Source organism: Desmodus rotundus, chromosome 9 (genome assembly GCF_022682495.2).
Source record: "Desmodus rotundus isolate HL8 chromosome 9, HLdesRot8A.1, whole genome shotgun sequence".
NCBI classification, from domain to species: domain Eukaryota; kingdom Metazoa; phylum Chordata; class Mammalia; order Chiroptera; family Phyllostomidae; genus Desmodus; species Desmodus rotundus.
Window position 1 is genome coordinate 113,092,304 of NC_071395.1, and position 23,805 is coordinate 113,116,108.

At 61.7% G+C, this 23,805-nt stretch overlaps 4 protein-coding genes across 8 annotated transcripts; 2 read left to right on the forward strand and 2 right to left on the reverse strand.

The window, feature by feature from the left end:
- Window positions 1-3,602: 3,602 nt before the first annotated feature.
- ARHGDIA (Rho GDP dissociation inhibitor alpha) lies at window positions 3,603-7,557 on the reverse strand. 3 transcript variants are annotated; one of them, XM_053910667.2, is made up of 6 exons: window positions 7,431-7,557; window positions 5,779-5,994; window positions 5,556-5,639; window positions 5,238-5,314; window positions 5,096-5,159; window positions 3,603-4,940 (listed from the first exon to the last, which is right to left on the reverse strand). In XM_053910667.2, exons 2-6 carry the CDS (start codon window positions 5,966-5,968, stop codon window positions 4,741-4,743), a joined length of 615 nt encoding a protein of 204 aa, XP_053766642.1. In that variant the 5' UTR covers window positions 5,969-5,994; window positions 7,431-7,557; the 3' UTR covers window positions 3,603-4,740. The 3 variants fall into 3 exon arrangements, with proteins under 3 accessions (XP_053766642.1, XP_024409563.2, XP_045046195.2); XM_024553795.4 differs by lacking the exon at window positions 7,431-7,557 and adding an exon at window positions 7,018-7,356; XM_045190260.2 differs by lacking the exon at window positions 7,431-7,557 and adding an exon at window positions 6,851-7,005.
- A 5,896-nt stretch (window positions 7,558-13,453) lies between these two features.
- ALYREF (Aly/REF export factor) lies at window positions 13,454-17,242 on the reverse strand. The gene is made up of 6 exons (XM_053910668.1): window positions 16,859-17,242; window positions 16,301-16,432; window positions 14,743-14,890; window positions 14,135-14,198; window positions 13,871-14,048; window positions 13,454-13,779 (listed from the first exon to the last, which is right to left on the reverse strand). Exons 1-6 carry the CDS (start codon window positions 17,090-17,092, stop codon window positions 13,765-13,767), a joined length of 771 nt encoding a protein of 256 aa, XP_053766643.1. The 5' UTR covers window positions 17,093-17,242; the 3' UTR covers window positions 13,454-13,764.
- Window positions 17,241-21,438, forward strand: ANAPC11 (anaphase promoting complex subunit 11). Of its 2 annotated transcripts, none has more exons than XM_053910671.1 (3): window positions 17,241-17,376; window positions 17,806-17,925; window positions 21,179-21,438. In XM_053910671.1, the coding sequence occupies exons 2-3, from the start codon at window positions 17,817-17,819 to the stop codon at window positions 21,322-21,324; spliced, it is 255 nt and encodes an 84-aa protein (XP_053766646.1). In that variant the 5' UTR covers window positions 17,241-17,376; window positions 17,806-17,816; the 3' UTR covers window positions 21,325-21,438. The 2 variants fall into 2 exon arrangements, with proteins under 2 accessions (XP_053766646.1, XP_024409567.1); XM_024553799.3 differs by lacking the exon at window positions 17,241-17,376 and adding an exon at window positions 17,424-17,607.
- A 145-nt stretch (window positions 21,439-21,583) lies between these two features.
- On the forward strand, window positions 21,584-23,785 carry NPB (neuropeptide B). 2 transcript variants are annotated; one of them, XM_053910669.1, is made up of 2 exons: window positions 21,584-23,466; window positions 23,550-23,785. In XM_053910669.1, exons 1-2 carry the CDS (start codon window positions 23,227-23,229, stop codon window positions 23,676-23,678), a joined length of 369 nt encoding a protein of 122 aa, XP_053766644.1. In that variant the 5' UTR covers window positions 21,584-23,226; the 3' UTR covers window positions 23,679-23,785. The 2 variants fall into 2 exon arrangements, with proteins under 2 accessions (XP_053766644.1, XP_053766645.1); XM_053910670.1 differs by having other exon boundaries at window positions 23,586-23,785.
- Window positions 23,786-23,805: the final 20 nt, after the last annotated feature.

A 23,805-nucleotide genomic window follows, 5' to 3' on the forward strand; every position in this document is an offset into this window, starting at 1 on the left:
AGCAATCTTTCGTCAAACGTGGCAGTGGGGCGGAGCACCCGTCGAGGGGCGGAGCTGCGCCTGTGCATCCGAAACCCCGCGTGTTGCATTCTTACTGGACCGCGTATCCGTGACTGGCACCGCCCTCCGGCTCCTGGGCTGACGCCACTTCCGGCGCGCGTGAGACTCGTGAGACTTTTGAGGCTCGCGCCTTGGGGCGTCTCGAGGTGGGATGCGGCTCGCAGCTCGCCGGCCTTGGCGGTCCGGGGCGCTCCCGGCCGCGGCCGGTGGGACAGGGTGGGCTGCGGGACTTGCGCGGAGCGAGGCGGAAGAAATTAGGCTGGTCCTCCTAAAGGTCCAGAAACGAGGAAATGGACCCTTGGCCCCGCGCAGATGTTGCGCAAGTGCTGGAGCCTGCAGCGGGCGGAGAGGACTCTGGCGCCCGCGCGGGCGAAAGGCCCCATGGACTACACTCTCCCTTCCCCTCGGCTGCCGAGGCCTCGGAAGGCATCTCGGGCGCTGAGTAGCAGCAGAAGTAGGGCGGGCCGCACGCAGCTCTCTCCCGACGCGCGCTGTGCAACGGGTGGTCGCCACTGCCACCAAGGCAGTGTACCGACCGCCGGTGTGAGACGGGCCCTGAATTTAATGCACACTGGATCGGGGTAGTACGGGGAAAGGGTCACACGATATTCCGTTAGTGATCTTTATATTGACATATCGAGGTGTGTTTATTTTTTTTTTTAACATGGCTCCGCGGAAATTTAAAATAACACGTAGCTCGCATATTCTGCTAAACGATGGGCTTTAGGGGGATCCGCTCCTCGGTGCTCACCGCCTTCACCCCTTTCCACCACTTCAGAAGCTTTCCCCTTTATTTGTAGTCACTTCCTCCTTTGTGAACTGCCGCCGCTTTAAGACTCATTAATTTAATAACGTCGGGGGAAGAGGAAACACTCCCACATTAAATGTACACATTGACTGACGTCCTGATTTCAGAAATGGGGAAACAAAAACAAGATGCTTTCCTACTTTTGAGAGTTTGCACTTGTTAATACGTTGCTCTCTGCTATGTGGGGCTCCTTCAACTAGAAGACCAATTGATAAAGGTCACAACCGGCTTCCTTCCCCTACTTCCAGTAGAGAAGGGTCACCCCGAAGTGGCTGTACCTGCTGGGGTACCTGCCTGCTTCCCAGGGGTGACTTCACAGGAGCTGGAACTTTCTGCATAGAAGGGCTACGAGCATTTGCCTCCACTGCAGCTCTGTGGGGCACAGGTGGGGATTTCCTCTCCGCTGCTCCAACTCCCAAAGCTGCTGTGGTTGCAATGACCTGGTTTTATAGACCACAGTTTGGGACCTGAAATGAGGGACATTGTACCATATCTCTGCGCGGCTTGTATTGGCCTCGTGCAGCAAAGTGGGTTCTCAAAGCTGGGGGAGGCCTGAGATCTTGTCTCGGGTGGATGGTCACTAGCTGGGTGAGGGAGCTCTGGAGCTGTGTCCAGCCCTCAAGACACAGCCAGGTTCACCGAGTACCTCAGCAGGCCTCACCCCTAGGGGAGGGAGGGCTGCAGTTCCCCCTTGTGCTCTGGCCCTGAATTGGAAGTGCCTTTGGAGGTCGGGGCCACCCCCCTCGTGGCTGGGGCTGTGACATCTCACTGGACTGGCACAGCTGCTTCAGGATGTCCCCCAGGAGTCTCATGCCCAGAGAAAGTGCCCATTAAACATAGGTTGAACTCTTGAGCGTTTAGGTGTTTCGATAAATACTCTCAAAAATAGTCCTCAGGATGAAACCGTTCCTTTCTCACCCACAGTTGGGTTGGAGACACTGAGAGGTGACCAGCAGGCTGGTGGACACTCAGAGAGTGCTCACCTGGCTGCCAAGGGACAGCTCCTGCCTGCAGGTCCTCTGCATTGGGGGTGGGGACTTTGTCTCTGGCACACTTGGGCCTGGTGGGAGCAGCCCTGGGAAGTGTGGCCCTGGTGGACCTCTGACATGGGCCTCGAGTGCAGAGTGGACCATGCTTGGCATGGAGAAGATTCTCTTCAGTCTCAGTGACTGGTGATTAGGTGGTCTTGTAGAGGGCCCTAATCTGGTGACTAATGGGAACCCCCTTAGTGGAAGAAGGGTCCATCTGGGGGTGGCTGGGGAAGCAGAAGCTTGGGAGGTGACCACAGGCTCTTGCTCACTGCGGTGGGGAGGCTAGGCCTAGGAGCACCAGGTTGGACGGGGTCAGGGTGCAACCAGGAAGATCACGTTAGACTTGGGACCTGAGAGACACGTCATGCAGGTTCTATAGGTGCCACCTCATGTTGCCCTGCACCGGGGGAGGAGCCAGAACAAAGTCCTGGTTGTTGGCATTGTGCCTGTACAACTTGGCATTTGGGGTCTGAGTTCACATGGCTACTGAAAGCCGAAAAAAATCAAGGAACAAAAATAGAGGAGCTTTTGGCCTGATGGAGCCTCACAAGACCCTCGCCCAAGAAGCTGAACCGCCAACTCACAGGTTGCCCGAGCCTGGCCTCTCCAGAGGCAGGGACTCGGGTGTCCAGGTGGCTGCATCTGACTTCAGTGGACGAGGCCTGAACTGGCAATCTTAGGGCCTCCCTGCCCAAGTCTGTCCCACTGGGTCTGGGGCAGGCAGCTCTGGGAGAGGCCCAGAAGGGTCCTCACCTCTGTGGACTGAGAGCCAGAGGCCCAGGCTGCTTCCTGGGGCTGCTCTTGGCCTGTGTCTGGGCCAGCGGCTGCAGGAAGTGTCCTTTTGTCCTGTCAGCCAGCACAGGACCCAGCCTGTAGGATCCCATAGGGGCCCCGGTGAAGTTGGAGGTGACCAGCCCTGTGGGAGCCATCCTGGCTCGGGCCTGTGGCCACTGACCTGTGGAGCAAGAGAGCATCTCCGAGCCTGCCCCTGCGGGCAGGGCTCACCTAATAAGCACTAGGAAGAGGAGCAGGCTGGAGTGGGTGGCCAGGGCAGCAACGTCCTGGTCCCCAGCCTAGGTAACACAGAACCAATTTGACCGGCTCAAGACCACAGAAAGGGCAGACTTCAAAACTCAAGTCAGTCCAGCAAAAGGAGTTTCTGGAGCCACCCTGCCTGGAGCTCAGGTTTCCCATCGGCACTTTTCCACCCCAGAGCTGGTGAGGGCCAGCTGGAGGCACCATTTCTACCCTCCCCATTCCACCTTTGCCACCCCCCTGCCCACTCTCGCACCCCGGCCTCGAGTTCCACAGCTCAGGGGTGCAGGTTTCCCGGCACTGGCTGCCCCTTTGGTTCCCAAGTATTGTTTCTCCTGCAGCTTTGTCTCCAGCAAGTTATTCCCAGTGTTTGGGGTTGGGGGTATTTCCTCTGAGACCAGAAGGTGGGTTCAGGGGCTTGAAGACCAGTCACCTGGATTGTGACCTGAGCCGTGTACCCCACCCCCCACTGGATCCTTGGTCCTTTGGGGAGTTTCCAGGTCTGAACCACCCACAGGGCACTTCTGGCTGAGTGGGCTTAAGCAGGGCTTTAAATCTTTCAAGTAGGGCAGGGCAGGGCAGGGGCAGCCACACCTTGCCCCTGGGGACCACAAAGGAATGGGCCCTGCCCTTGTTCCCTGCCCAGAGACAAGCAGCAGACACCTTGGCTCCTTCAGGGGAGTTTATTTCCCGGTCAGAAGAGGAGAAGCAGGGACGGGTTCCTGTGTACCCCAGCCCGGGCCTGAACTGGGAGGGAGGCACTGGGGCAGCCCCGACCACACACGCTTGGTCCCACAGTTGTCCTGGCTGGGTCCAGGGAGGGCCTGCCCAGGATGGTGGCTTGGAGCCTGGGGGCAGAGGTGGCAGGCCAGCTAGCCCAGAGGACGGCACAGGTGGAGGCAATAAATACTGGCAGGCCAGGCACGCCACTCCAGGCCAGCGGGCCCAGGTGGGACAAGTAAGGCTCGGCCGCTGGCTTTGTCTGCCGAGGGCTCTTTGTTGGGGCCATGGTCTCTGGGTCTGGGTGCTGCTCACTGGGACAGAGAAAGCAAAGGCGTAGGTCACCCAGACTCTCAGATGGGACTGGAGGCCACTTGAGTTTTGGCAATTCGGCTTTCTCCAAGCCCCTGGAGCTGTCCCCCACAGCCTGGCTGGGAGAGGGGAAGGGAAGGGGCTGGCCAGGCCTGGCAGGCCGGGAACAGCAGCAGCATGTCCCACACCTCCCCAGCCACGGGGACTGCGGATGGGGCGGCGGGAACCGGGGGAGACCACATGCTCATGCAGACACAGGGGTTAGAGGTTAGCGACGGCCCCCACAGCACACGTTCCACATGTTAAGGCATCATGGTTAGACGGGTACAGACAGCAATGGGTGAACTGACCATGGGGGGTGGAAGCGGGAGGGCGCCCGGCCCCCCAGGCCCTGCATCATGCGCCCCCCCCCCCGCACCCTGGAGGAGGGAACAGAACCACCGCAGAGGCCCAGGGGTACCTGAGCACCCCACTCACGAAAGCTAGGGCCTCTGGTCGGGTGAGGACAAGTGGGGGGGCCCTGGAGGGATCTGGGGTGGGAGAGGAGGCATGAACTGCAGCCTCCGCCTCCACCCCCACAGCACAGGTGGAAGCAGCAGCAACACTAGACTACCCAGGAGGCTGGGGCCTGGGGGCTGGGGGGAGGCAGACCAGGGAATGACGGCAGCATGGGTGGGGCCCCGTCAGCACTTTGGTATGGGGGTGGGGTGGGGTGGGGGTGGGGGTCGCACACATCCCTCTGTCTGTCCTCCCTGCCCGCCTCCCGGGCCAGGCTCAGTCCTTCCAATCCTTTTTGATGGTGAGGTTCCACTCCCAGGACAGGTGGTCCGTCTTGTCGTCGTCTGTGAAGCGGGACTTGATGTTGTAGCTGCCTCGAGCCAGCATGCCCTTGGGCGCCTCCTCCATGGGGGTGAGGAACTCGTACTCCTCGGCCCGGGGCCCGTAGCTCCCCACCATGTAGTCAGTCTTGTCGACTGCAGCGCAGGGAGGTGGCGGTCAGCAGGCAGAGCATGGGAAGGGCACACTCCGCCTCTCCCCTCTCCCTCCCAGGTCTGACCTGGGTGGCCACCTGCACTCCACCCCGCCCCACAGGCTGGCCAAGTGCAGGCTGGCGCCCACCCTCACTCACTCTTGACGCCTTTCCGGTATGTGTGTTGGATGTACTTCATGCCAGACACGATCTCTCGGTTCACCTGCAGGGAGAGTCCCCAAGTGGGGCTCAGTGGGGCGCTCTGGCCCCCTCCGGGTCCCTCCCAGTGCCTCCGACTTACCCGGAAGGAGATCTTTATCCGGTATTCTACACCCTCCTTCAGCACAAACGACTGCTTCTTGAAGGCCTCCAAGTCACCTGGGTTTGGGAGGACATCACAGTAAGAGGTTTGCCCCCCGCCCCCGCCGGCTCCCCTCTGTGACTGCCCCTTCCACTCCCCCCACCTGACTCAGACCTCTCCAAAGCCAATGCCTTCCAAGACCACTTGGCTGCACTTCTTGCGTTGCCCACGAGAGGGCGCCAGCTCTCCAGGAAACTTTTTAAGGGAGCTAATAAGGAGTCAGGCAGCCTAGGCCAGGGACCTAGGGGTACCACCCACCTGTCAGGTCCAGCTCCAGGGGGCCGGGGGCACTGCTACACACCAGAGTCAGGCGGGTCACAATGACGTTGGGGACGTTGGGGTCTGCGGAGTGACAGCAGATTAGAGCTCCACCCCCTGGGACTCCCACCTCAAGTATCCAACTTGCTGCCATCAGCAGGAGCAGCAGCAGGACCGGAGAAGAGGGGCGGGCGCCGCCTCAGCACCCCGCCAGCCCACTCACCAGCAGACACGGCCACCCGGCCCAGCAGGGCCTCCTTGTACTTGCGCAGACTCTCATCGTCCTTGTCCAGCTCCTGGAGCTCCTGGATGCTCTTCTGGGCCGGGGGCTTGTAGTTGACCGAGTGCTCATCCTCCTCGTTCTCTGCGGCAATCTGCGCCAGCTGCTCAGCCGTGGGCTCCTGCTCAGCCATGCTCACCTCTAGCTGGTCTGGGACACCTGTGGGAGTGGTGCACTGTGGTGGCCTAGAGGGACCCCCAGTGTCCCCCTTCCCTCAGCCCTTGGTGGGCCCTGCAGCCACCAAGTGCAGGCTGTGTCAAAGGGGCCTCCACAGGCCAGGCCCCTTCTCTGTGTCTAAGGGGCGGGGCACCTTCTGGAGCAGGAGGGCAGCTGCAGCCAGAGCCTGTCACAGGGCCCAACACAGGCTTCCCAGGCCCAGAGGGGCCACACAAAGCACGCAGCCCGGGACTGAAGAGGCCCTGCCGCCTGCTCCGCAGACCACGCACAACTCCCCTCCCCTCCTTCCAGGGAGGAGGCAGCTCCAACCCCAGTCCCCGCCAGCTGGCTGGGCCCCCATGGAAAAATCTCAAGTTCTGCTGCTCTAAGTTGCCCAGGCCCTCACCCCCGAGGACCCCTCCTGCTAGACCAGGAAGCTTCTCCGTGACCAGGGATGCCCCTTGGACCCTGCTGTCCTAGCCGGCAAGCAAAGTCTCTGTACAAAACACAGGTAACAGGGCCAGTTTGAGTCCCACAGGACACGGGGACCCACAGTGTCTGCCCAGGTTCTCTCAGATTGGGAGGGTTGGTGACCTGGAGCTGGGAACTGCTGCAGGGGCTGGGTATTCCCGGGACTCTCTTTATGGACCCTGGTGCAGGAGCATTTAGAGCTGCATAAGGCTGAGGTCCGCCCCCTCCTGGCCCCTCTGAAATCCCTGAGGGAGTATCTGAAACCCCTCACATCCGTCTGGCCTGTGCAAGTCGGGTCAGGGCCCAGCAAACCGCAGACCGCCGGCTGCTGCGGGTAGGTAACCAACGCCTGTCCCCCAGCCTGGCAGCCCGGCCCTGTACGCGTTACCAGATCCCACAAAAGGCCGCTGGGCACCCCGTGCGAGCGGAACGGCCGTTTGCAGGCGTGACGGACGCGCCCGCTCTTCCCGGCCTCCCAGCCGCTTTCTCCGGAATTCCTCTAGAAGGCTCACACCCTAACGCCACCAAGTGAGGCCGCGGGCGACAGGATCCTACCAGTGCGAAGCCGCAGCTCCGCACTTCCGCAAGGCCCCGCAATCTGGGCCGGGCGCGGGGCGGGGTGGGGTGCGGCGCTCGGGGATGGCCAGAGGCTGGGTGCGCCTCCGCCTAGGGAGGGGCGTCGGGCCTGGTCTCCGTCCACGCGCACTGGCGGGGTTGGGGCGCCGCGGGGCACGAGCGCGGCCACAAAGGACTCCTGTACCCGGTCGGCCCCGGGCCTGCGCCCCCCACCCCCACGTGGAAGCCACTGCGCCGGGGACCCGCCCTGCACTTGAGCCACCGCCCGCTGTCACCGCCGCCCCCGCTTGGCGCCGATTCCTCCCCCGGCGCGCGGGGCGGACAAAGTCTCGGCCTCCGCCCCGCCTCCCCGCCGCCGCTGCCGCCCCGCCGCCGCCGCCCCTGGCGCTCACCGGAGGCTCGACTGCACCGCGCTCGCACTCCCTCCCGCACGAAATGACGAACGTCGGTGCCCCGCCCGCGCGCGCCCGACCGGCCACTTCCGGGGTCACGCGACTTCCGCTCGCGCCGGGCGGGCTGACAGGGGCGCATGCGCGGCCGCCATCTTGTGGGGCCTGCCCTGTGGGCGCGTCCCGCGTGGGCGGTGCGGAGTGTCTGGTTGCCTTCGAGAGCCGGTCGGTTCGGAGGTGTGTACCCTTTGCTGCGGGAGCTTTACGGCCCCCGGGACCCCACGGCTCAGACTTTCGTGGAACGAGGCAGTCACAGCCTTGCGTGCGCCCCACCTGGACGTCGCGGCGTTTCGACGAGATGCTGTCAGCCGCCAGTAACGCGCGGAGACGTCGCCCGGTGCAGGCTCACGGCCTACGTGCGGGGACCAGCGGACCGTGCAGCCACGCGTTCGGCCGGGCCCACCCGAGGCCCGCACGGGCCAGCGACGGCTGCCCTTCCACCTGCCACCATTGTCCCGCTCTCCCGGGAGTCCCCAGAGGACATCCCTTCGAGTTTGCACTGACCACTCCCAGGATGCCCGCAGGTCCCGCCTGTTGAAGGCCCAGGGCCGGGTCTCTCCAGGTGTCTGGTCAACCCAAGCCTTAGAAGGATCTGGCGTGAAAGAAGTGGCAAAGATTTCCCCAAGGGGCTCGGGGTCGCCGACCGCAGACACAATTACCGTGGCCAGAGTGTCCCAGAGAAGAAAGAAAAGCCAAGCATTGTCATAGTAAAAGGCACGTTCCCGGGAAAGGACCGGTCCTGCATTCTTAGCCTGTAGATGGGGCCTGATAGGGTAGGCGGTTGTGCAGGCCCGCAGGGGTCCCAACTTGCATGTGACTCCCCTGAGCCCTTCGCAGGGCTGTCTGTAGGGTTGACGCGACTCTCCGGGACGCACCGCAGGAAGGTCACAGGTGGAAGCCCTCAGGGTGGTGAAATGAAACCTGTCACTCGTGCTCAGCCCACTTGGTCTGCTCGACACTGTCCGGACTCCATTTTAAGTCGGCGGAGCCACACTGACTTCACCTTGTCTTCTTCACACCCCTCTCCCTATGTGGCCCTGTCCCCCGCTACCCCCTGCGAAGAACAAGGCTCAGCGGCAGGGCCGCCTGCAGAGTCTGTGGCCATCCGCCTGTCGCATGACGTTTCCTTCCAGACAAGTCACGTCCTTGGGCTCAGCACACTCAGGGAAACCTGTCCCTGGGGAAGGCCTTGCCCCCAGTGACTTTGGAAGCTGCTGGCACAGGTGACTCAGTTGTTTCCAGGATCTTCACCAGGCCTCCGCATCTCTGTTTCCACGTTCCGGTCATTCCAAGATGTCAGGCGTTTGCCCACACACCAAACAGAGAAACATCTGTAACACCGGGAGGGGCTTCATGAGACGCAGCTCACCTGGCCGAGCCCACCCTCCCCAGACTCCAGCTTGGCACTCCGTGGTGTGGGGCCCAAGCTCCACACAGGGCCCTGGGGAGGAGCTCCCCTGCTGCACTCCGGTGCCTGTGGGATTGTAATAATGTGCACATGGCTAATGCCTCTTTCAGTGACCCTTAAACCCCACGGAGGTGGGGCCTTCCTTCTGTCTAGCCCACCCTGCCTGGTAAGGAGCCCGGGCAGACGCACCCACACCCCCTGCGAAGGGGAGCGTTCTGGGCGACTGAGCGACGCAAAGCAGAGACCTGTTACCCTTCAGGAATGTCTCAGTTTTTAAGGCGTATTTGTGAGTTTTCTGTAACTAGGAGTCACTGTCGGGATCCCATGCAGGAAGTGCAGTTGGCCGCCAGTCGGGTGCTCAGTACGCTGCTCCTGAAGCCTGTCCCTGGGAGTGTCCCCTGCATGGGTCTGCTCCGAGGCAGCCCCAGGGCCTCAAGGAGCCAGAGGCCTGCAGAGCGTGTGGAATGTGTAGTTCCTAGGGACTGTCACTGTGTAAAAGCAAGATAAGGCCCCGGCGCTTATCTGCTTGATGCTTGAAGCCACCACCAGGCCCGGCCGGTGGGGCTCAGTGGGCTGGGGTGCCGTCCTGCGACCTGGGAGGCCGCAGGGGTCATTCCCCATCCGGGCACAGGCCTGGGTCGCAGGCTCGGTGCCCGGTCTGCTGGGGCGCGAACGGGAGGGGCTGGTCATCCTCGCTCTCACACACCGGGGCTTCTCTCTGCTCCTCCCCCCCCCCTCCTCTCTCTAGGGCCGGTAACTCAACCACCATTTATTCTCCCCGCCGTTTCTGAGGGTCAGGAAGCAGCTTAGTGGCTTAGTGGTCTGGCTTTGGGTCTCTCATGGGGCTGTGGTCAAACTGTTGGCCACAGCCATGGTCTCCAAGACCAGCTCAACTCCAAGCCCAAGCACCCCTGTGGGCAGGAGGCTTAGACGGACAGACAGATCGAGAGATGGGAACGGCAAGTGCTCCAGACAAGGCTGCAGAGTCCCACGATGTGACCTCAGAAGTGCTGCGCCACCCACCTTCCCTGTGGTGCTGGCCACACAGCCTGTCCTGGGCTGGTGTGAGAGGGAGCCACAGGGCGCGAGGACTGGGGCAGCGCAGGGCAGGCACCGAAGCGGAAAGAATGGTGTCGTGAGCCCCTGTGGCCCTGGCGCGCGGCTTGGAGGGTTTTCAGCTGGTGGATGACTGCTCTGTGTGCCAGTCTGAAGCAAACCTCAGACAGCCTTTCCACCGGAGACGTCTCAGCCCGGACTCCTGTCTAAGGGAAAAGTCCTTTCTGGGGTCACAGTACCATTAGTGCACCTGGCCTGGTGTCTGACTCTCCGTGGCAAACACACCGGAGCAGTGGCTGTGACTGAGCGCCAGCCCGCTCACAGCCGTGGGCCCAAGGAGCTCAGCCAGGCTCTCGTGAGCGCAGGGCGGGCGGAGTCCTTCAGCCAAGCAAAGGCTGAATGTTGGTGCTCAGCCAGGCCACATGCGGGTGGCCTGTGGACCACAGACGCCAGCCACGGCGGGGTCCCCCAGCTACCCACGTTTGCCAGCAGGCCACACGTTGGAGGGCTTCTAGGACTGCCCCCTCAGGGTCAAAATCTGCTGAAACAACTCCCACAACTCAGAAACGCTGTTTACTTAAGATCACCAGTGCACTCTGAACAACTCGGCCCAGGAACAGCCAGAGGCAAGAAATGCACAGGGGCGGGGTGAGGGGGGGGGACGGGGTACAGAGCTCCCACCCCTGCCACAATGCTTGTGTTCTAATTCGTTGGCATTTTTTAGCTAGAATTCTTTAAAAAAATCTTGTCACCACTGATTTAATTATTTCCAAATAGTTTGTAACGAAAAAAGTTTGGTACTTTCTGGTTATTTGCCAATTTTTAGGATGAATTAGTGAGCAAGGAACCTCCAAAGGTGAACGTCAGACATTCTTAAGTGTCATTATGAAATCCTGAGTGTTACTGGTGTGCTCACGTGGGTTTTTACAGGTATTAATTCACAATTAGTATGCTAAAACATTTCACAGTTCGTTTCTACAACAAGTATAGACAGCATAAAAAGTAACTCAGTCCTAGCTCAGGCTACATGATCACAGACAGTGATGCAGTTAAGAGACTGAAGTTAAAGAGATTACCTTCTGGTTTTATTTTTACACTGAAATCTTTGAGGGTGCATTATTTATTGCTATTTCCCCCAAACAGTCCATAATCGTCAGGTGACTCATTAATAATGATGGCTAATGAATGTGAATCGTAAAACCGTCACTAACTTGAGAACAAGTAATACATGGAAATTACAAGCAATGAAACAGCAGGGGATGCAGGGAAGCCACATGCGGACACAGGCCATACGGAGGAGCCTGACTCCAGCACAAACCCACAGAAGAGGCAAGGCTCAGGGCCACAGCTCTGGGGACCAGGCCTTCCCCTGCAGGCGGCTCGGCCCAGGAGGAGCTGACCTGGTGCTGCATCCCGCAGGGCTGCAGGAGCCCACGTGCATGGACCGCGAGAGCCAGGTTTGTCCCCAGCGAGGGTGGGGACGAGTGCGAGGCAGGGATGCGGGCATGTGTCCTCAGCGTGTGCACACAGCTGGAGAGAGGCAGCAGAGGGCGTGCCCGCAGGACCCAGTCTGTGGTCTCCGGGCTCTGTCCTGAGGGCTGTGGCAACAGTGGCCTGGGCATGAGGCACTCACAGGGTGCCCGGGGCCTGGGCGGCTGAATTCATCTCCCAGAGGAGCCTGGGAAGGGCCAGCCCGGGGCCTCTCAAGGCGCCGGATGGTCAGAAGTGCTTTAGAAAGGACATGGCAAGTGCAAAAGGTGTGGGGCGGCCCTCAGGAGCTCCCCACAGTCAGAGCCGAAACAGCATGAACGGCAGTTAACAGAGGGTGACTCAAAACCACTAAAGAGTCACCCTGTGTTGGCACAAGCAGTCCACAGTGGGCGGGGAGGGGCTGCTCCATCCAGAGCGAGCTCTGACTGCTGCCGAAGGGCAGAGGGGAATGCAAACACTCCACCCCTAACCCTGCACTGCAGGGGCTCAGTTCACAGGCAGCACTGGAGACACGGGATCACTCTTGTTTCAAAGGTGCTGCCCCACACGTTTGTGGGTTACGAAGGGGAGCGTGTCTGCCTCACAGCAGAGAAGACTGGCGGCTCCCCCTGCAAGAAAGGAGGAGCTCACACCAGGAAGGACAGATGAGCATGTCACCGTGTGCCCCCCGGGATGCAATGCACCAGGTCCTGGAGTCAGACAAGGCCCGTGGCACTGACTTTCCAAAGTGACTCGGCACCCTTCTCCACGTGGGCCAGGAAAAGCCTTTAACACCCCACTGACTGGGACACTGGCTGAGAGTGAGTGCGGTCTCTGGTTAGGTGACAGCACTGTGCCAGTGTGAATGTCAGCTTCTAGACAGCGGGAACACAGCCACCCTGCCCGACCTGTCCACATGCTTCGAAGGCGGCCTCCCCACCGGGCCTGTGCCTGCTCAGCCCAAGGCCACCTCTGCAGGGACACACTCGCCCTGCTGGGTGGCCTGACCCCTCCCACATCCACCCCTTGGGCCACAGCAGCTGAAGCAAGGTGTCTGACTTCCTGAGGGCTGCTCAGTGCTAGTGAGGCGCAGGCCAACATTGCTGCAGCCCACAGTTGAAAGGCTGCCCTCTGTCACACTCGTGTGTAGCTCCCTGCAGCCCTGGGGGGAACTGGGAGCCACCTGAGCTGCAGGCGGCCTCCCGGGAGAGGCCAGGAAGAGCAGGTGTGGATGCGCCTGCCCACTGCCACTGCCACACGCTCTGGTCCCAGCTGGAAGGCTGGGGGGGTGGACTCTGGAGCTCCACTCTCCAGTCAGCCCTCCCCAGGACCTGTTCTCAAAGGCTGTCGCCACCTTCTGCACAGCCTGCCATCAGGCACCAAGGGCTGACCCTCTCGCCCTCCCCGGGATGGGCTGTGGCCACAGAACAGGACCCTCAGCTCTGGCAGGGCTGTAGGAAGAACTGCGTAGCCCATAGCCACACCCTCCAGAGGGGGCAGTGGGAGACCAGAAGGGGCTGCACACAGGCCTCCATGCACTGACTCCCACAGGACCTCAGCCCCCCGAAGTACACTCCAAGTGTGGTCCTGACCTGTTTTGCACACCCCGAGGGCGGTGAGTGGCCACCAGCCCTCCCGCGCTGCACATCAGAGAGGACACTGCTGGCTCCCACCAGCCACCACCACCACAGGCAACGAGAAGAGGACACCCCATGCCAAGCACCACGAGGGGACAGCGTTGCAGAGTCAGAGCTGCTGATACCAGGTTCCCAAGGACCTGGGCAGCAGCCGGGGCAGCCGCCCTGTGCCTCATGGTGCAGGCAGAGAACAGGCGGCTACGCATAGAGGGGCCACTGCTGCCTGTCCTCCACCTACCAGGCCGGAGAACAAGGGGGTCAGGGCCTGCAGAACAGATGGAGAGACAACCCCACTAATGCCGAACGCCTGCCAGGAAGCCAGATGCCAGCAGGACCGCTCCCTGCACACCCGGGTCCCCCCTCCCTCCTGGAGTCCCAGGCAAGGGCCCCGCCGGAGGACGACCAGAGCTCCAGGTCTACGCACGCGTCTGTTTATTATGGCAGAGGTGAGCAGGCCCCTCCCCCACAACAGCAACCAGTAAAGTTTATCCCAAAAATAACTCGGTACAAAACAGGTCTGTCTCAGAATTTAAAAAAAAAAAAAAAAAAAAAGGAAAAAAAAAGAAAAACCTTTACATGAATTTTAAATCCTATTTTAAAACAGAAGAAATAAATCCATCATCAGCCACACGGCCCGGCCCGGCCCACCCGCAGGCGCAGGGATGAGACGTCTGGGCCCAGTTCTATACACGGACTCATCGGTGCTCTAGCTGGTGTCCATCTGAAACGGGAGAAAGAGATGCCCGCTCACCAGGAGCCCCCCGCCCCTCCCCGGTCCAGGCCAGCCCCAGCTGCCCCCACCCAGGACTCACCCTCGCATTGTAAGCGTCCAGCTGGGCGTCCAACTCCTCTGCAGAGATCTGCTGCTTTGAACTCCGGCCGGTGCCCCTGCCTCTGCCCCGGCTGCCTCCGCGGGCGCCTCTCCGAGTGCCGCCGCCACCCCCGAACCCTCCGGAGCCACGGTTTCTGATCATCCCGCCTCTGTTTACGCTGGTGAGGAGAAGGGGGTGCGCTCACACACACGAGGCCTGACACCGCACCCCCAGGCCAGCTGCGCGCAGGCGCCTAGCACTCACCTCTGTGCTGGTCTGCGCTGTGTGTCGATCTGTGACGTGACGAGCTGAATGTTCATGGGGCGGCCTGTGGCAGGAGACAGAGAGGGCACACTGCCGTCAGGGTCTGAGCCCTGCCAGGGGTCCGCACCATCTCCCGGCAGGCGCCAGACAGCCCCGGGTGTCTCCCACACTCCTGCCAAAGCAGCGGGCCTGGCCGCCCAGAGTTGGGGGACAAGAGGGGTCCGGCAACAACCAGACTGCACCTCGCTCTGTTCTCAGTCTGGTTCAGGTGGGTGTTGCTCACAGGTGGACAGGTGTTGGCGACCTGACAGAAGGAGAAGGGTCACCTTTGTCTTTACGACTACAGCCCCGCACTCAGAGAGGTACGTGAGGTTCTGAGAAGGCTTCACAGAAGTGAGTCTTTCGGAAGGGGCTGAAGGAGGGGAGGGATGTAGCTTGCTGGATGGGGGTTCACAAGAGGTTGGTCCAGATGTGTGGGGCAGCATGAGAGGTGGCAGAATGGGAGACATGGGGGCGAACGCAAAGCACCCTCAGCCAGAGGGATTAGCCACATTCCTGCACGGACGTGTGCCAGCCTCTCGGGCCCCTGGGCCCAGCCCTGAACGCACCGTCCAAAGGGACGCCGTTGTACTGTTTCATGGCCTTCAGGGCGTCTGCTTTCCGTTCGAAGTGCACGTCAGCGGTGCCCAGGCTGCGGCCGGAGCGGTCGTAGTGCACGGCTGCCTTCTTCAGCGTCCCGAACTCAGCAAAGAGCTCCTGGGAGTCAGAGAACGCTGTCATCAGCAGAGCTGTCTTCCTCACGGTGACCCAGGGCCAGTCCCTGGGCGTGTGAGCTACTCTGAGGGTACTTCCCTGGGAGGCAGACAGACACACGGGGGCAGGACGGTGGTCATGGGAAATGTAGGGAGGGTGGGACAGGCGGGACAGCAACTTCCAGGAGCAATGGGCCTAAGAGCCCTGGCCGACTTGGGGGCCTGACACCTGTACCCAATGCAGGTAAAGGATTGCAAAGCCCGTCAGTCAAGGGCATGAAATGAAGTCGCTATCTTCTCCAACAAAGGAAAGGTCACAACACACCCAAGGACTATGCCAACAATCAGCAAAGGCCAAGATCACAGAACAAGGGATGCCTTCCGACATGTGGACCAGCTAAGGGCCCGCTGATTTGGGAGCCCTGACCCAGCCCCTCCCCCAGGGCAGATTCTGGCTCACCTTTCCCTCTCCTCCTACTCAAGCCTGCGGCAAAGTCTGAAGTCAAGCGCTGCCATGGAAACTGCCCTGACCTCAGGCAGGCTGGGAGTTGGAGAGGGAACCCAGAGTGTGGGGCTACTCCGGCCGCAGGCACAACAGCGGGAAGTGGAGTTCACCAAAAGCGGTTTCCAGTGGAGGCCAGAAACCACCTTAAAAGAAGTGTTGAGACACTGTGAGTGCTCACCGGCCTTGCTCTGTCCTCCCACAGCTGAGCGCTGGGAAGCTGAGCCCAGGACGGCCCAGCACCCGGACCCGGCCATCTCCAGGACTGACCCCCAGGGTGTCACCGCTTAACCAGAGAACAAATTTAAATGCCTTTGGGATTCAATTGATCAAAATAAAAAATAAAAAAAAGACTTCATCCTAAACTGGGTTTGAAAACCAGGCCCCTGACGAGACCTGGGGAGTAGTGGGAAGTGAAGCGACACAGACAGGACACAGGGCTTGGGGGAAGCAGCCGGAGACGTGCCCTCTCTGGCTCCTGTGCCACCAGTTCTGCGAGAGCAGTCTTTCTCCTCCCAACAAACCGTGACCACGGCCACAAAATCAAGCAAGCAAGCAAGCAGCCCAGCTCTGCCCGACACAGGAACCACTCACACCGGACCACTCCGTCCCGCTAGGAACAGGAAGCTCTGGCAGAGATGCTCACTCACAGGATGCTGTAGTATGAAGAGCAGCAGCTCCTCAGACTAGGTTGGTGGCCTTTTCCAGCACAAACGGACCTACTTGTCGCAGGTTCGACTCCAGCGGGACCTCTGCCTGGTACTCCGGCAGCCCCTTAGGGGGGACAGTGGCCCCTTGGGTGCCTGGGAGGGCTCACTGTCCTAAGGAGGAAAGGGGTCCAGGGCCACATCCCAAACAGCACCATCAACTCTGCACAGGTGAACTGCTGACTGAGAAGCTCCCGTCCCTCACCTGAATATCAGCGTCGGACACTCCAAAATCCAGATTGGACACCAGCAGCTTCCCGCCGGTCTCCACACCGGCACCTCCCCCAAAGCCACTGTCGAAAAGGTCATGTTGCCACTTGTCTGGAAGTTGTTTCGGCTAGAAAGTGGAAAAAACACGAGAACAGACACAGACCCGTGAGTCTTATTCCAGGGTTGTCCCTCCCCCGAAGGCACGGCAAGACCCTCGCCCATCGGGGCCCGGAAGAAAGTGCGGAGAGGGACCTGAAGCCCTAGACTTCCCGCCCGCGCAGAAACCCCAAGTCCCGCAACTTCTCCGTTCCCGCCAACCAATTTCCCGCTGCCCATGAGCCCGCGCCCTGAGTCCCCTCGTACCCCGCCGCCACGAGGCCAGGCGCCCAGCCCACACAAAGGCGGAGAGGGTCTCCGCCTCCCAGGCCCGGACGGCGCGCGACCTTCCCGCCCGGCCTGGCGCCCACGCCCACTGGTTCAGCCCAGCCCTCCACCTTCTCTGCCACGCACCACCCCGCCGGCCCGCTCCCCCGCCGCGGGCCTCTGCACTCACCCTGCTGTAGGGCGCCGGCCGGTTCCTGCCGCCGCCGCCCGCCGCGCCGCGAGCTAGGGCCGCCCGGTTCCGGATGGGCCCGCCGCCCCGGCTCACTCGTGCAGCAGCCTGCGCCCCGCCGCGGCCTCCCTGGGAGCCGGCCCGGCCTCGACCCCGGCCCCCGCCGCGACCGCCGCGCTGGCTCCGGTTCAGCTTAATGATGTCGTCCAGGGACATGTCCATTTTGTCGGCCATGGCGGGCGCGGAGTCGGCCTCGGCTCAAGCCCGCGCGTCAGCACGCCGGCTCGTCACTTCCGACGCTGCGCGGCGTCTTCCGGGGCCGCGTCCTCGGAGCGACGTCCGATTGGCTAAGGGCGCGGTGGGGGGCTGCTCTGCGCCTGCGCGCTAGCGCTTTGGGTTCGGCGGGCGCTGCTGCGAGGCGCCGGGCCGCTGTCGCGGTCGTTTTTGTACCTTCCCGCGCGGGCGCTGGCGCTGCCAACTGAAGGCGGGCGGGGCTGCGCGCGATTGAGACGGCTTGGGTGCGAGGGCGCGGGGGTGGGTCGGGGTGCGGCCGTGGGGGCGGGGCTCGCCGCTTTTTCCACCTCTCACCTCGGGCGACCCCGGCGGAGTGGCGGTTTCCTGGCTGACGCCTAGCGAGAGGCTTTGGGGGCTCCGTCTGTTTGTCGCCCCCAAGTCAATGACGTGCTGTGCGGCACATTTGTGCAGTTGTTAAGGAAAGTCAGCGCGCCCTGTGGCGGCGTTCTTTGCAGGTGCCCGGAGTGCGTGCGGAGCCTCTGCGGCACCCGGGGTTCCCACGGGCGATCTCGTCCCCGGCCGCCCTTGCTCCTCTGGGCGGCTAAAGCGGTTTCGCGGAGCGGACACTGTCTCGGGCAGCACCCTCGCCTGGTGCCTGCGTGCTGTTGCTCCGCAGACTCAGGGCAGCAGGCGATCTCTTCCCTCGCCCGCAGGCGCTGCCGCCATGAAGGTGAAGATTAAATGCTGGAACGGCGTGGCCACTTGGCTGTGGGTAGCCAATGACGAGAACTGCGGCATCTGCCGGATGGCCTTCAATGGCTGCTGTCCGGACTGTGAGTGTCCCCCGAGTTCGCCCGGCCGAGGCGGCTCCCTAGAAACACCCGCACAAAGTTCCTAAAGCAAAGTTAGCCGAAAAGAGGCAGGAGATGTGGGTTCCTATTCATATAAAGACGCCAGGAAACGTTTCGTTAGGAAAAATAGTGCAGCCTTTTGTTATCAAACTGGGCTGGGAAACACGTGGGGCAAAGAACGTGGCAACTTCTTATTTGAAAATTCTCGAACAAAAAAAATGGAATTGTGTAAGGACACCCCGCCCCCCTCATCTAGCACAGGGTCCAAGTAGGAGCGTTTCTGTGTTTGCTTCCTGGTTTTGCGGAAGCGTTTTAAAGTAAGTGGTAAACGGGTGTCCCGTCCCACCCAGTGCACGCGCGACCCTAACTTCACTCGACTTGGGCAGCATTCCCCCCCGGGTAGCCACCCGTTCTCAGGCCTGGTTCGTATCTCTCCAGCTGTCCCCATGTCTTGTCGCTCTCGGGTGGGCTCAACAGGGCTGTGCATTCCACTGCTCCGCCCCTAGCTGTTTCATCTAGAACAGCCCTCCTTCGACCTCACTCACTTTCCAACCTCAGACTCCTTTAGGAAGCTGCTGCATTTGTTACCTTGCACAACGCCTACCATCAGGCTTTGTTCGATTTCTTCTTTGTGGTTCCTTTGTCCCCAGTGTGTTCTGCACAGTAGAAATATTTTACTGTATATTTGGGTCAAAAGCAGATTTTGCACCAGTGCGTTGTTTTACGCCAAACCCGAGTGAACATAACGCAGAAGCAAGGGTCAGGCTTTCCCTCTGGGGCCAGGGGGTCCTACGGTGCCCTGCACTGCCGTGGGAGTGACCAGGCTTCTTGGGGCTGGGTGAGCGCCCAGAATAAGAGGGCTTCACTTCTTGGGCAAAACGCAAACCACTGAATTTCAGTGCAAACACCATTTCATTCTAGGCTTCACCTTCTCACCTGGGCTGAGCAGGAAGTCTCACTCCGGAGCTAATCCGTCCTGCTGTAATCAGGCTGGGGACTGGAATCTTAGGAGGCACTGATTGGTTCTACTTGATCTGGTTTTACTTGATGAGAACAGTGCAGCACAAGGTTTTATCCAATGTGTTTTAAATTTCGTTTCCCCCGAGGGTGCCACAAGGAGCCTGGGGCAAGCACTGGAAACTTTCTAAGCGCAGATTGGATTGTTACCTTCTGAAAAGAAAAGTGCTTTGGGGTGGTGCCCCTGGCTGACGCAGGCTAGGGAGCCTGAGTAGGTGGTCTGCAGAGCCCAGCGGGCTGGGGCGGGGGCAGCTGGCGTGTCTCTGCGTTCACCGCCTGCCAGCTGCAGAAGGTGGGGAGGGTTAGAGTCTGACCTTTGGACCTGCTCCACTTACTTATTCTGTAATAATCGGTTGCTTTTTGTACTTGCCTGGACCTGGGATTCGCAGCCTTGGCACGTGGGGACCATACTGTAACCAACTGAACTACCTGGCCAGGGCCTCAGAGAAAGGGTTTTTAAAATAATTACTTACTGCTCTGGCTGGTGTGGCTCAGTGGACTGAGCGCTGGCCTGTGAACCAGAGGGTTGCTGGTTCCATTCCCAGTCAGGGCACATGCCTGGGTTTCGGGCCAGGTCCCCAGTGAGGGGCGTGTGAGAGGCAACCACGCATTGATGTCTCTCTTCCTCCTTCCCTTCCCTCTCTCTAAAAAATAAATGTTTTTTAAAAAGACTGTTTGTAGAGAGGGGGGAAGGGAGGGAGAAAGAAAGAGAGAGAAACATCAGTCAGTTGCCTCTCAGTACACACCCCAATCAAAGACTGACCCTGCAAGCCAGGCACATGCCCTGAAGGGGAATCCAACTGGCCCCCTTTCACTTTGCTGGGTGACACCTAGCTCACTGAGCCACACCAGAGATTTGCGTCCTTGGCTTTGGGAAGACGTGGTAACCAACTAAACTATCTGGCCAGGGCCTTATAAAGAGGACTTTTTAGGACCAGAAAGGGTTTTTTAAAAAAAGGTTGGGAAACACTGCCCCCAACAAGTAAATAAGGCAGAGCTGTGGCCCCGCCCCCTGACTGGAGGCTGGGTGTCCCATGGGGCAGCCGGCTGCCTGCAGAGCCTGTGTGAGGGTGGAGGGGAGCGCAGGCAGCTCCCAGCTCCTGGTTCTGCACAGGGAGACGCCAGGAGGGGTCTCGGAGCATCACTTGCCAGGGTGTTGTTGCTCTGACTCACTGCAGAATCGTGTGTCCCCGTGCTTGATGTCAGGAGTGATACCAGGACCACAGGGGACCTGGCCTGGCCCCCTGGACACAGGCATCCAAAGGCAGTTTCTGTCCTCTGTATTTAGGACACATGTTGCAAAGGGAGCTGCTGCCTGGAGAAGATGTCCCCTGTTCAGCTGGCCCTGGCTTGTCTGTGTGGTTCCTCAGTGGTGTACCAGTGACATCTGGGTACAGCTAGTGCTTGAAAGGTGTAGAGGGCCCCCTAGGTGGGTGTGTGGGAGGAAGGCATCCCTAGGAGAAGAGGGTGAGGGGAGCAGGCTTCAACTCCTCCCTGACTGTGGGGACCCTCCTCGGGGACCTGGGGAGGTCCTTGTGCGCTGTGGCTGCGCCTGGCTGACGGGTCCCCTGGGTTCTGGGGGTCAGGACAGCTGTTCCTCGGCGTCCTCTGTGCCCCAGGCCCCCGACGGAGGCAGCATGTCTAGGTGTGTGGTGTGGGAAGCCAGAAGCAGGCGTCCTGGGCCTTGGAGGCGGGAGCCTTTCAGGCTGGAAAGGGGAAGGGGTCGGGGGGGGCGGGCAGCACCATGGTCGCGTCCAGCGTGCGACAGGCCCCTCGGCCCGCTCCTGGGTGTTGCACTGGGTCCCTGCTGCCTGGGGAAGGAACCTTCAAGGTCTCAAGGCCCCAGCCTCTTGCTCTTGGCGAGAGGAGTGACTCCTGCTCAGCTGTGGGGTGTAGTCACATGGAAGTCTGGTGTCGCAGGTCTAGTGTCCACGACGCGCAGTGTCTGCCGACGGGCCCGGGCCCTAGAAGGCCAGTGGTCAGGGGCTGTGAGCCAGGCCAGGGCTCTTCCTGACACTGAGCCACCCTGAGTGGCTCCCACCAGGAGAGGGGCATGCCGACCTTCAGGTGGGGGTGGCCCGGCCTGGGAACCAGTCCTGATTCCTGAACCTGCCTTCCCTAAGAGGCCCTGGCTCCCGTGGGTCCTGGGTCCCTGCCTTGGTCCCCCCCGGCTGTTGGCGTGCTCTGTGTGACCCACACCCTCCCCGTCCTCGCGCAGGTAAGGTGCCAGGCGACGACTGCCCGCTGGTGTGGGGCCAGTGCTCCCACTGCTTCCACATGCACTGCATCCTCAAGTGGCTGAACGCGCAGCAGGTGCAGCAGCACTGCCCCATGTGCCGCCAGGAGTGGAAGTTCAAGGAGTGAGCCTCGCCTCGGGCGGCGACGGGGTGGGGCGCGGGCTGAGCGGTGCTGTCTCCTCCGTCGTGAAGCTGACACTTTCATCGAATAAGTGAAACTCATTAAACTGCCTGGGCCTTGCCCGAGGCCTCCGGGTGCCTGTGTTCTCGGCGCTGACGTGGGCTCGGTGTGCGTGGATATGAGAACTCTCATGAATAAACATCTCCACCGTGCTGCCGGGCCCCTGAGTCACGACTCCCACAGGCAGAGGGACGCAGGATCGAGGCTTTGAGTCAGTGTAGGGACAGGCTCTGTCCCTGGTGTCCGAGTACCTCCCCAGCTAGGGACGGACAGCCCTGGGGAGGCCCCTGTGGGCCCCTTTGCTCCTCCACGCCTCTGGGGGGCCACAGTCCCAGCCCCAGGAGTTTGGGGCAGGTTCTGGGTGGAGACTGCTGAGGCTGCGACTTCCAACTCCTTCACTCCTTTGGTGACAGCCCCCCTCCCCGGGTCACTACCCCTAGGGTAACCCCTTCTGTGTGTGTGGTGGGTGGTGGTTGCCCTGGGCGGGGAGGAGGGAGGAGGAGGCGCTGGGGACTGTCACCCCTGAGCCCTCAGGCCAAGTTCCCCACCCCCCAAAACCTGGCCGCAGGGGCTCCTGCTGCGGTCCTGGGCAACGTCTGGGCAGTGGGGGACGGGGCTTGAGTGAGCCCATGCCGCCCGCCAGGCCAGGGCAGGAGGCTTGTCTGGCATCCTCTCAGGCTCTGGGCAGCCCCTCTGCTGGCGGAGCCCCTCTGTCTACATTGCGCCTGGGGCTGTGGGGTCACCAGGACCTCTACAGGGGGCAGGGGCAGCCATGGCCACTGCAGATGAGCCCCCAGAGGGCCCTCAGCTTCCCAGGGTGTGTGGACATCCTGGCCTGCCCCCTGGACTTTCTCCTTTCTTGGGGACTTGTCTCTGGTGATAGGAAGTGCCCATCGGGACAGGTGCTGTCACCCCCGGCCTCGCACACATCCCCTGCCACCTGGATGCCTCATTGCTTGGCTGGGTCCCTTCAAGCTGGACACACAGTTGCCCACCAGGCCCTGCACAGACAGACTCCAGTCCCATCTGCCTCCTTCCAGCAAGCTCAGACCCTGTCCCCTCAGCTTCTTCTGCTTCCCCCACTCCACTGCCTCCAAGACACTGGGCCACACCGCTGCCTCCCTGCACCCGCCCCTTGGCACCTGAGGGCTTCGCCCAGGGCCTGGGTCCAGTTGTCTCCTGGATGCTGGCGCGTACTACGTATGTGAAAAATGAGCCTCTGCTGGCAGTGCTGTCCTCTGCCCCCTGGCCAGCCTGAGGCTGCTCAGACCAGCGTTTGGGGTGGGGAGAGAAGGCCCCAAGCCGGAGGCCACTCACCCCTCTGTCCATTTCCCAAAGCTCCCACCTATCTGCCTGCTGCCCCTCCCAGGGTGCAACCCTCCCCCTAGGGTGGGGGACAGAGGGGTCTACTGGCCCCCTGGCCTGGATTCTTCTCCAGCAGCTCTGGCCCTGTGGGCTCAGTGGCTCTCCCACCTCGTGAGCCTTGGGGCCTCTGGGGGTGACTCGGGTGGGGGGTTCAGCAGCCACACTTGCGCTGCTCTCAGAGGCCTTTGGGCCAGACCACCGGCGGTAGGAGCGTCCTGGGCGCCCCCTCCCAGCAGCAGGTGGGGCTGGAAACAACTGGGACCGCGGTCAGCTTGGGGGGGGGGGTGGGCGTCGGCTCCCCCCTAAGCGTTGGCCAATCCTCCCATCCCCAGCGCATACAGCCCCCGGCTGGCACCGCCCGAGGAGGCCTGACAGGTCCTCCGTGCCGCCCCCGCGTGTGGCAGGCCCGCCCCGCCCTGCCCGCCGCAGGTATAAGGCGCCCCGCTGCAGCAGCGCGGAGCCCGACGCCCCGACGCCGTCCCCATGGCCCGGCCTTGGACACTGGCCGCCGCCCTGGCGCTGAGCCTGCTGCTGGTGCCCCCCGGCCGTGCCTGGTACAAGCCGGCGGCGGCGCCCAGCGCCCACTTGGTGGGCCGCGCCGCGGGGCTGTTGTCCGGCTTGCGTGGGTCCCCATACGCGCGGCGCTCCGAGCCCCCCGTGGGTGAGGGCCCCCCCGGCAGGGCTGGCACTGCCCCGGAGCTGCGCCCCAGCCTACGGAGCCCGGTGAGTGCGGCCGGCGGGAGGCCCCGGGGACGGGGCGGGTGGGTGGGGCCGGGGGCGCCCCCTCAGCCTCCTCCTGCCCGCAGGCCGTTTGCGTTAAGGACGTCGCCCCGAACCTGCAGAGCTGCGAACGACTCCCTGAGGGCCGCGCCACTTTCCAGTGCAAGGCGGACGTCTTTCTGTCGCTCCGCGCCGCCGACTGTCGCGGCGCTTGACGCCCGTGGTGTTCCCGCCGCCCGTGGTCCCGCTCGCACCCCTCGACCCCCGAGGAGATGGCGCCTGGTACTGCCCACCCCGTCTCCACAGTAAATGGCTAATTGAGGAAACCACACGTCTGTGTGT

Excerpts from the sequence above, each read along its gene's own strand:
- ARHGDIA (XM_053910667.2), bottom strand. The coding sequence starts at position 5,968 with ATGGCTGAGCAGGAGCCCACGGCTGAGCAGCTGGCGCAGATTGCCGCA. Across the intron at positions 5,315-5,555 it reads CCTGGAGCTGGACCTGACAG|GTGACTTGGAGGCCTTCAAG; the intron begins GTGGGTGGTACC and ends TCCCAAACCCAG. Across the intron at positions 4,941-5,095 it reads ATACCGGAAAGGCGTCAAGA|TCGACAAGACTGACTACATG; the intron begins GTGAGTGAGGGT and ends CCTGCGCTGCAG.
- ANAPC11 (XM_053910671.1), top strand. The coding sequence starts at position 17,817 with ATGAAGGTGAAGATTAAATGCTGGAACGGCGTGGCCACTTGGCTGTGG. Across the intron at positions 17,926-21,178 it reads CAATGGCTGCTGTCCGGACT|GTAAGGTGCCAGGCGACGAC; the intron begins GTGAGTGTCCCC and ends GTCCTCGCGCAG.
- NPB (XM_053910669.1), top strand. The coding sequence starts at position 23,227 with ATGGCCCGGCCTTGGACACTGGCCGCCGCCCTGGCGCTGAGCCTGCTG. Across the intron at positions 23,467-23,549 it reads GCCCCAGCCTACGGAGCCCG|GCCGTTTGCGTTAAGGACGT; the intron begins GTGAGTGCGGCC and ends TCCTGCCCGCAG.
- ALYREF (XM_053910668.1), bottom strand. The coding sequence starts at position 17,092 with ATGGCCGACAAAATGGACATGTCCCTGGACGACATCATTAAGCTGAAC. Across the intron at positions 14,891-16,300 it reads TGTCCGACGCTGATATTCAG|GAGCTCTTTGCTGAGTTCGG; the intron begins GTGAGGGACGGG and ends TCTGACTCCCAG. Across the intron at positions 14,199-14,742 it reads CAACGGCGTCCCTTTGGACG|GCCGCCCCATGAACATTCAG; the intron begins GTGCGTTCAGGG and ends CTCCTGCCACAG.